At 38.6% G+C, this 9,816-nt stretch overlaps 1 protein-coding gene across 1 annotated transcript; it reads left to right on the forward strand.

Annotated features, from left to right (window-relative positions):
• The first annotated feature begins 305 nt into the window (after positions 1-305).
• On the forward strand, positions 306-3,416 carry RAG1 (recombination activating 1). Its single transcript, XM_057373956.1, has one exon. It carries the CDS (start codon positions 306-308, stop codon positions 3,414-3,416), a length of 3,111 nt encoding a protein of 1,036 aa, XP_057229939.1.
• The last annotated feature ends 6,400 nt before the right edge of the window (positions 3,417-9,816 follow it).

The raw sequence follows: 9,816 nt of genomic DNA on the forward strand, positions 1-9,816 counted from the left end.
GGAAGAGGCAAATTTGGATGTTTACTACCAGATGACTAAAAACTTCATGTAAAGTGCACATGTGATCAAAYAGACATGTGATGCCTCAGGATCAAAGTCAAAATACCTTTGGGAACTTACCTGATATATTGAGTGGRCAGCCTTTTTTAGGCCTCTCAGTTGAGTAGGTGTCTTTGACGAGTTATGTGCTTTCAAAGTGATTAGAACTGTTCTATTCAAAATCATGGTATTATTACTAATTTTGGAAAAGAAGTTAACTTACATCTTTCTATTTCTCAGGTGATCTGGTTTCTGTGAGATTGCAGATGTCAGCAGCATCACAAATGGATCTGCCTGAAGAACTTCAGCATCCACATATAAAATTTTCAGAATGGAAATTCAAGCTCTTTAAATTGCGATCATTTGAAAAAGCAGCCTCTGATGACAGTCAGCACATAAACAAAGATCAGGCAGAAGAGGCTGCTTCTTCAAACAAAGAAGTCATCCTGCAAAATGATGAGGCTGTGCCAAGAGGAGRAAAGATTAAGATAGCAGGTGATAGGCAGGGACTTGAGGAAAATGCCCATGCCATGAAAACACAAGACAATAGAGCTCATCAGAACAATCTGAAGCAACTCTGCCGCATCTGTGGAGTTTCATTTAAAACTGATTGCTACAAAAGCACTTACCCAGTGCATGGGCCAGTGGATGATGAAACTCTGTGSCTTCTGAGAAAGAAAGAAAAAACAGCAACCTCTTGGCCAGATCTTATTGCTAAGGTTTTCAAGATTGATGTGCGAGGGGATGTYGATACTATCCACCCCACTCGATTCTGTCACAATTGTTGGAGTATTATACATAGAAAATTCAGTAATACTTTATGTGAAGTGTATTTTCCTAGGAACAGCACAATGGAGTGGCAACCCCACTCCCCAAACTGTGATGTGTGCCATATTACCAGGCAAGGAGTCAAGAGAAAAAGCCAGCCCCCAAGTGTGCAACGTGGCAAACGTGTCAAAACCACTGGGGAACGCGCTCGGTTAAACAGAGGTGTAAAGAACCAAGCACAGATAAACAACAAAAATTTGATGAAAGAGATTGTCAATTGCAATGATATACATCTCAGCACCAAGCTGCTTGCMATTGATTACCCAGTAGATTTCATTAAATCCATTTCTTGCCAGATTTGTGAGCATATTTTGGCAGATCCAGTGGAAACAACATGCAGACACTTGTTTTGCAGAACTTGCATCCTTAAGTGTATCAGGGTTATGGGCAGCTATTGCCCCTCCTGCTGGTATCCTTGCTTTCCTACTGATSTGGTAACCCCAGTGAAATCCTTTCTGAGTATCCTTGATAACCTGAGTATTAGATGCCCTGTAAAGGAATGTGGTGAAGAGATCTTGCATGGAAAATATGGCCAGCACCTCTCCAGCCACAAGGAGATCAAAGATAGAGAGCTCTACAGCTACGTAAACAAAGGTGGCCGACCAAGGCTTCACCTCCTGTCTTTGACAAGGAGAGCTCAGAAACATCGTCTGAGGGAACTGAAACGTCAAGTCAAGGCTTTTGCTGAGAAAGAAGAGGGCGGTGATATAAAGGCTGTGTGCATGACTTTGTTCCTGCTAGCTTTGAGAGCAAAAAATGAACACAAACAAGCAGATGAACTGGAAGCTATAATGCAAGGGAGGGGATCTGGACTTCATCCTGCTGTCTGTCTGGCAATCCGAGTCAACACATTTCTCAGCTGTAGTCAGTATCATAAAATGTATAGAACAGTAAAAGCTGTCACTGGGAGGCAGATCTTCCAGCCTCTGCATRCTCTTCGCAATGCTGAGAAAGCCCTCTTACCAGGTTACCACCCATTYGAGTGGAAACCTCCCCTGAAAAATGTATCCACTAACACAGAAGTGGGAATTATAGATGGACTATCAGGACTGCCACTCTCAATTGATGATTACCCAGTAGACACAATTGCAAAGAGATTTCGATATGATGCAGCCCTGGTTTGTGCCTTAAAGGACATGGAGGAGGAGATCTTGGAAGGCATGAAAGCAAAAAACCTGGATGATTATTTGAACGGCCCCTTCACTGTGGTAGTGAAAGAGTCCTGTGATGGAATGGGAGATGTCAGTGAGAAGCATGGAASTGGGCCTGCTGTCCCAGAGAAGGCTGTTCGCTTTTCTTTCACAGTCATGAACATCTCTATAGCACATGGCAATGAAAGCACAAGGATCTTTGAGGAAGTAAAGCCCAATTCAGAGTTGTGCTGTAAGCCCTTGTGCCTTATGCTGGCTGACGAATCAGATCATGAAACTCTGACGGCAATCCTGAGCCCCCTCATAGCAGAAAGAGAGGCTATGAAAAACAGTGAACTGCTGCTCGAAATGGGAGGCATCCTGAGAACRTTTAGATTCGTCTTTAGGGGTACAGGATATGATGAGAAACTCCTGCGAGAAGTRGAAGGGCTGGAGGCCTCAGGTTCCACTTATATTTGTACCCTGTGTGATGCAACCCGCTTGGAGGCGTCCCAGAATTTGGTCTTCCACTCCATAACCAGGAGCCATGCTGAAAACCTGGAGCGTTATGAAATATGGAGGTCCAACCCATACCACGAATCTGTTGATGAGCTCCGTGACAGAGTGAAGGGTGTTTCAGCAAAACCTTTTATTGAGACTGTTCCCWCCATAGATGCATTGCACTGTGACATCGGCAATGCAACAGAATTCTACAGGATTTTCCAGATGGAGATYGGTGAACTTTACAAGAATCCTGACGTGTCTAAAGAGGAGAGGAAGAGGTGGCAGTTGACCCTTGACAAGCACCTCAGGAAGAAGATGAACTTGAAGCCAATGCTGAAGATGAGTGGAAATTTTGCCAGAAAGCTCATGTCCAAAGAGACCGTAGAGGCAGTATGTGAATTAATAAAGTGTGAGGAAAGGCATGAAGCCTTAAAAGAACTAATGGACCTTTATCTGAAGATGAAGCCAGTGTGGCGCTCCTCATGCCCTGCCAAGGAGTGCCCAGAACTGCTGTGCCAGTACAGCTACAATTCACAGCGTTTTGCAGAGCTCTTATCTACAAAGTTCAAGTACAGATATGAAGGCAAGATTACGAATTATTTCCACAAAACACTTGCTCATGTTCCTGAAATCATTGAAAGAGATGGGTCTATTGGGGCCTGGGCAAGTGAAGGTAATGAATCTGGAAACAAACTGTTTAGGAGGTTCCGAAAAATGAATGCCAGGCAGTCCAAAGTCTATGAGATGGAGGATGTCTTGAAGCACCACTGGCTGTATACCTCTAAGTACCTCCAGAAGTTCATGAACGCTCATAAAACATTAAAAAAACAGAGCTTCRCCATTGATTCAGGGTGTAGTTTAGGTGACTCCTTGCCACTGGTAGACTTGGAAAACAATGATTCAGCAGAATTCTAAATGTAAAGCACCTTTGGTGCTGGATTTGKGATGATGTCTTCCTGCAAGGAAGCAGGTTCCTTTTCAGGCCGCAGAGGTACAGAGAAGTCTGAAATTTACACTCCCTGTTAAGGTGCCTGAGAGGAGTTGATTTAATAAACAYAGTGTGTGTTGGGAGTTTCCAAGAAGCAATGCACTGGTGTATTTACCAGTTGTTATATGAGATGAAAGCAGAAACAAATTGCAAAGAAGGGTCTTCGTTTTGTTATGGTCGTATTGTTTCTAAGGGATAAAATCAAAGTAAACAAGGTTTTATAGAAAGCTTTAGTTTGGAGGGGATGTGATTCCGGAGAATTATGACAGTTGCTGAAAAAGGGAGTATGATTATTTGTTTTGTTTGCATTTTTAGAACTATGCTGCTATTTACTTTTTAAGAGGGCTAGATTATTTTCTTGATGGTTCTTTGGGTTTTATAAGTAAAGATTTGTCAGTGAGACACTTGGATAATTGTTTTGGGATAAAATTCAGTTATCTTTGTATAAAATACTCACTAAAGATGCAAACTTTGATGTCACATGCTCTAGAAATAGGATTATTTAACATATATATTGTAGTTCTACTCAGGAGCAGATGATGGTATCACCAYGCTAATTTACTATATAAAGATATTGGAAAGGTAGCTGAAGTTTTTTAAAGATATTTTTATCATAGCCTGTTTACCCTGAAATGCAAACTTGAGCTCCTAAATCAGGATTTACAGTGCCTTGTGGTTATCTCATTACATAAAGTACATCCAAGCTCTGCTGTGAAGCTTGTTGCTTCATGAGCATTTTAGACTTCATTGGTAACTTCAGTATATAATAGAATCTGCATGAGTACAGTTTTATTGAATGAATCCCTGGGCTCACTGAAGTCACCTGTAAATCCTCATTAACACCAGTAGGTGCACAGTTTCACCAAGTGATTTTAGTCACAGCAGTCCCATTTCTCAGGAGATGGCTATTACCTTGATCAGATACATACAGTAGGGTATTTCTCTGGCTGCTGCTGCTGTACTCCAGCTGTATCTGATACCGAGCTTTTTCCCACCTGGGATATACCAGACTCACAGACTCATTTTCCAAATCTGTAAAAGAAGGATAGTATTTATTAACCTCAAACATAGTTGCTTACACTTATTGCTTACACAACTAGTTAAAAAGCAATAAACTGCTGAAATTCCTGAATACCATATTTTTCACTTTTACAGCAGTGTTTAGTTGGTATTTGTCTTTCTGACATAATATTTAGTATATTTGTAATTCATAAAATGATAAGACATTAATTCAGTGACATATTCATGAAACATACTCAAGTACCTGACATGCCTCCAAATCATTCAGCCTTTCAGATTTGCATCTGTGGCTAGGGTGTTACTGTGTTTGCAATAAAGTTTCTGAAACAAGACAATGCGGAAACAATCAAAGCACGGATCTAAAAGAATCTGCTTTTTTTTTTTTCCATTTTGATGTGGCAGAAGTTGGTTTCTGAGTGTAAGGGAACAATGAACTTGAAAGAATTAATGGTCTGAGGGTTTGTTTTATAGTATCGTGTTCGCGTTGTTTACTATATCTTTAAGGGTCTGGCATTTACCATTTAAGGACAATTAAAAAATAGAGTTAAGTATTAGTAATAAGTAATGATATTATTTCTATTCTAATTATGCCTTTCTTTTGGTTTCTATTAATTAAATCACTATTTTTAAAGTAGTCTGTAATTTAGGATTTTGCTTTAATGTGACTTTAAACATAATTTAACATTATGTCAAAATTTGCCTTTGGAAAAAATGTCTTTTTTTCTAAAGCAGTCATAAGGACTACAGCATCTTCTGTATGTTGTATCATGTATATCTGCACTGACTTAGTGTTAATTTCTAGAATAATTTTTTGAAAACAAGTATTTCCTATATAGCATAAAAATTAGTTTTATATAAGTATCATTCTTTATGAAGAAATGTAGACTGCAAAAACAGCTGTTTCCCAGGAAGTGTGAACATCAGTATAAAGAACACTCTTAGCAGTTACAGTTTTGCAGATACAGTTTTCATATTTGGTATATATTTGGTATATATTTCATTTTACAAATAGTTGCACACTTACCTTTTTTTCTCTGCATATATATTTGGAACAGCTGTTTTACATTATGTTGTATCCTTGACTTTGCTTGAATAAAATAGGGGTTTGTTTAACAGTCTTGAGTCATCTCATGGTGTTTTYCACTCAATTTAAGGGGCATATATAGTTTTCGTTGCCTTTTGCACAGGAGTGAATTTTGCCTCCAAGTAATCTAGTCATCCATAATGATGCATACGTGTCATGGAGTGAGGGACCAGAATTTGTTAATTTTGCACATGCAATTTCAGTGGCTCTGCTAATATTGTCATATTCTGAATTCAATTTGACTGCTGATATGAAAGCAAGTGATTTGTCTCACCATCTTCAAATGGATTGAGTAAGTTTTATCCTTGTACATGTGATTTCTCAAGACAAGCCTTATATCCTGGGGTAACTCATCAAAGTGAACAAAACCTGAGTGAGGACAGAGAAATGCAGTGGCATGTGGCAGTATTCTTTTGTGAAGTATTTTAAGCCATAAAGACACATTTCACACTCTACCAGTTCTGGGCAGGATAGCTGACACAGAGAAGTACTACCCTATTTTTTTCTTTTGTTTTCTCAGACTCAAATCTGCTTTAATCTTCTATTTCCCCATTGTTGACATCTTCTGTAAATCAGTTGAGAATTTTGAGCTCATTAGAACAAACAACACTGAAGAGGTAGGTACCTGCAAGTGAAGCTTTTGTAAACAGAGCTGAAATAACAATGCTGCATACACAGAGCCATGCACTGCAAGGCAAACATATCTTGACTGCAGACAGGTGAATCATTTGGTTATGCAGCCTATTGTTAAGCTTTCTGACTCTGAAAAGGCTTTAGAAATATGGAGACACTTTTATTCATGGTAATCTTTCAAACCTTCACATTCTCTTTTTTACATCAATAATTGGTACAAATCCTTCAGTAATTCACAGTAAATAATTATCACAGTAAATTATTATTTTTTTCTGAAATTGTATTGACTGTAGTTTTTATACAATCGCATTATGTATCTTGTTTTGGTTTTGTTTTGTTTTATTCAAGGGCTTTATATTGTGAATTGCCATGTTGTAAATGATGTGAGCTATGTTAGAAGCCACGATTCTGCTATCACTTTCTTTTTTTTTTTCCTCACATGGATAATTCTATTGTCTTTAAACAAATCAGCTTTTACTTTTAGTCAGGTAGTTCAGAAACAAACTGTAGATATTTACAGGGTTCTGATTTCTGACTACACTGAGTTATTTGCTTTGTTTCATTTCATGGCTTCATAATTTTACTTTTTCTTACTCTATGACAGTTTTGCATTTCATTAAACCAGTTTAAAATAAAAGTCTTATAAATATTTAAGTTTCTGACTTTTTATTTCATACAGTTTTTCAACAATGCCCATAATTTCGTGGTGGCAGTCTTAGTTTTCATTCAAATTGTGGATGCTTTTCACTCTTAGGCTGTTCTAATACCCAGAGGCAGCTGTGATTCCAGCCCTGTTCTGGAAGTCACTAAATTAACACAAATGAAGATTACCCTGTGAATCTCAGCAGTCCTTTCAGCACTCTTCCTCACAGGCAACTGTTTGACAGAACACTAAACTGATACAAAACCAGTTTTATTCAGTCTGTAAATGTCTTTTGATCCATTTACAAATACCATCCCAGATTTTCTGTAAAATCAGCCTCGCACTTTTAATCATCATGCTAATTCATTAAGTGTCTTTACTGGTTTCTGTGCAACCTTTGCATCAAACTTTGGCTCCTMACCAGCGGTTGAGCTGTAAAGGTTAGTTCCAATCTACCATTCAGTCTATTATTAGCAGCTTAGTTTTATTCTACTCCAGAAAAATCGTTATTTTTTCTGTACAATGATCTCTCCAGGCTAAAAGATTTATGTAAGCCAACTGCTTTGAATGGAATTAATGACATGCAAATTAAGCTACCTGATTTCTCAGACATCTAATATGTGGAATTTACATCACCAACCTGCCTTTTTCATCTGAACTGGAGTAAAAAAAACATGTTGGATGGAAAAAATCCATACAAACAAAAAAACTAAGCCTCAGAAAGTKTTCTGGTAAATTAGGATGATTTAACTCCTTTACTCCTAAAATGGTAACAACTGACTGAATTTTACTTTCCATGTACTCCTGTGGGGATCAGATGAAGAATAATGAGGCCTGTCACTGCTCTTCTTCAGAGTAGTGTTTTAGGGGCCTGAATATGGTGTAATTGTCAAGCAGTTGACCAGCTGCAATTCCTAAGTGTTTCCTTAAGTGTTTAAGGAGCTTCTCTACCTTTTGCATCAAGCTTAATGTTGTCCACAATATAAAAAGACACATTAGAGAGGATTTAATTAGCAGCATCGGGAGAGAGGTCAAGAGATTCCTTTTTAGTGCTCTTCCTCTGGAGATGGGCATTCTGAGCAAATGAACAAGGAAATTCACAACTACCACCTCCACAAAGGAGGTCCTGCACATCTGTGGGGCTGCCAGTGCTCTGTTTTTTCCCATATATGTTTATGTATTGAGAAATTGGAGAGTTTGTAAGGTTATTGTCTTGCYTTTTCCAAAGAAACAAAGAGCTCCAGTGCCATAGTTTTCGAAGTAGAGACAACAAATTGGAGTTTGATTTTCAGAGTCTCAAGCCTTTCCCAAAAGTCAGCCTTGTTTGAAATGGAATATGGTAGGAAATCAAATATGAAGGGGGCTATAGCGACCAATCATGAAAAAGAAGTAATCCAATCCTTTAGTTTTTAATGCATACAGTCCAGCAGTAAATAACAAATTCCTTTTCAGTCTGAATTCCACATTTTCCTTCTGCTTTGGGCTCCCAGTTGCATTATTTCCACTCTTTTAAATGGTCTATTGGTGCCATGAGTCACTCTGAACTATAGTACACGCTTTAGTGCTACCAGTAAACTTTGTGCCTTGCCTTTCCTGTAAATTAATCACCTGCTTCAAGGTCCAAGCATCTTTCAGTAGCAGCAAAATCCATACATTATTCTCCTAGAAGCTGATAATAACAATACAGTGTTACTAAAATGTGTCTGGGAACCATGATGATGCTTATTGTGCTTACAAAACACACAGGTCAATTGGATGCAGATACAATATTTACTTCTGCRCTCAAATCTACTTCATTTTATCTGTTAATTCTAACCTGCCTGAGCAAGAACCATCTTGTATTGATTAGCTGGTTTTGAAGACAATGAATGCTTTTGAAGTACATGACTCAGGACATTAAGTACTTTCTGCAGTCCTGAATGCTATGTCAAGTGTCTTCTTTACAGGATGAAGTTCATATATCTCCMTATGTTCAAGTCCTTTCAAAAATTTTCTATTTTACTTACTACTTCTTTTTCCTGCAGGAGCCACAGTCTCTGAAATGTGATTTAATGCTGCTTGTACAGCCTTTCACTATGAAGCTGGGACATGGTTTAACCAAGCAATTTTTCCCTCCTACTCAAATAAACCATACATTTAAAAAAGCGCAGGTCAGATATACAATACACGAATGTATGAGGTATGACATAAAGTCTGRCTGTGAATTGCTTTTTTCATAGCCACAGTGTTAAAGAACAACAGCTCAGGTAAGAACTGSAAGAGGCTGCAATGTGTGCCTGTACTTGCCTCATGCTGATCCTCTGTTCTCAGCTCCCAGGGGCTGCAGGAGTCARTTCTGGAAATTCAGAGTTGCTCCCAGTTCACTGCAACCACACCACCAGAGMCTGAGTCACAGGGCTTTATCTCAGGCTGAATGTCACTTCTGCTAGGCCAGTGTCAAGCTTWCCCTTTACAAAATGGTTCCATCCTTTTATTTGTTTGCACCAGCCGAAAAATTTGTCATACAGTGTGCTGCCCGAGGAACTTGATATAATGACAGTAACTGAGAGAGGTAACAGGGAAAATCTCAGTGTGGCTATTGCCARGGAGCCCAATAATTGTGGGGAGCCCAATAACTGTGGAGAGTCCTTGGCTGKTGCAAAATGGCAAAGTGGCAAGGAGTGGAGTTTTGTTGTGTGAGTATGCTGTCCCTTTTTGTTGGTATTGGGATGATGTGGCTTTTGCGTTGGTGTGTATTTAYTTTGTTGATGTAAAAAAATGCATGATGATCATGTATTTTAATGACAAGTCAGCTCACTAAGACTTGTGACSAACATACAAAAGGGGATGTTGACTATTGAATTTCATCAGTTTGAAGGGACTTCACATGAGCATGATATTAACTTACTAATTGGAGAAACATATAGCACTATACAGTCAGCTGAGATTATGTAAAGTAATAGGACAA

Source organism: Malurus melanocephalus, unplaced genomic scaffold (genome assembly GCF_030028575.1).
Source record: "Malurus melanocephalus ecotype Western Australia unplaced genomic scaffold, MMel_1.1 scaffold_211, whole genome shotgun sequence".
Classification (NCBI taxonomy): Eukaryota; Metazoa; Chordata; class Aves; order Passeriformes; family Maluridae; genus Malurus; species Malurus melanocephalus.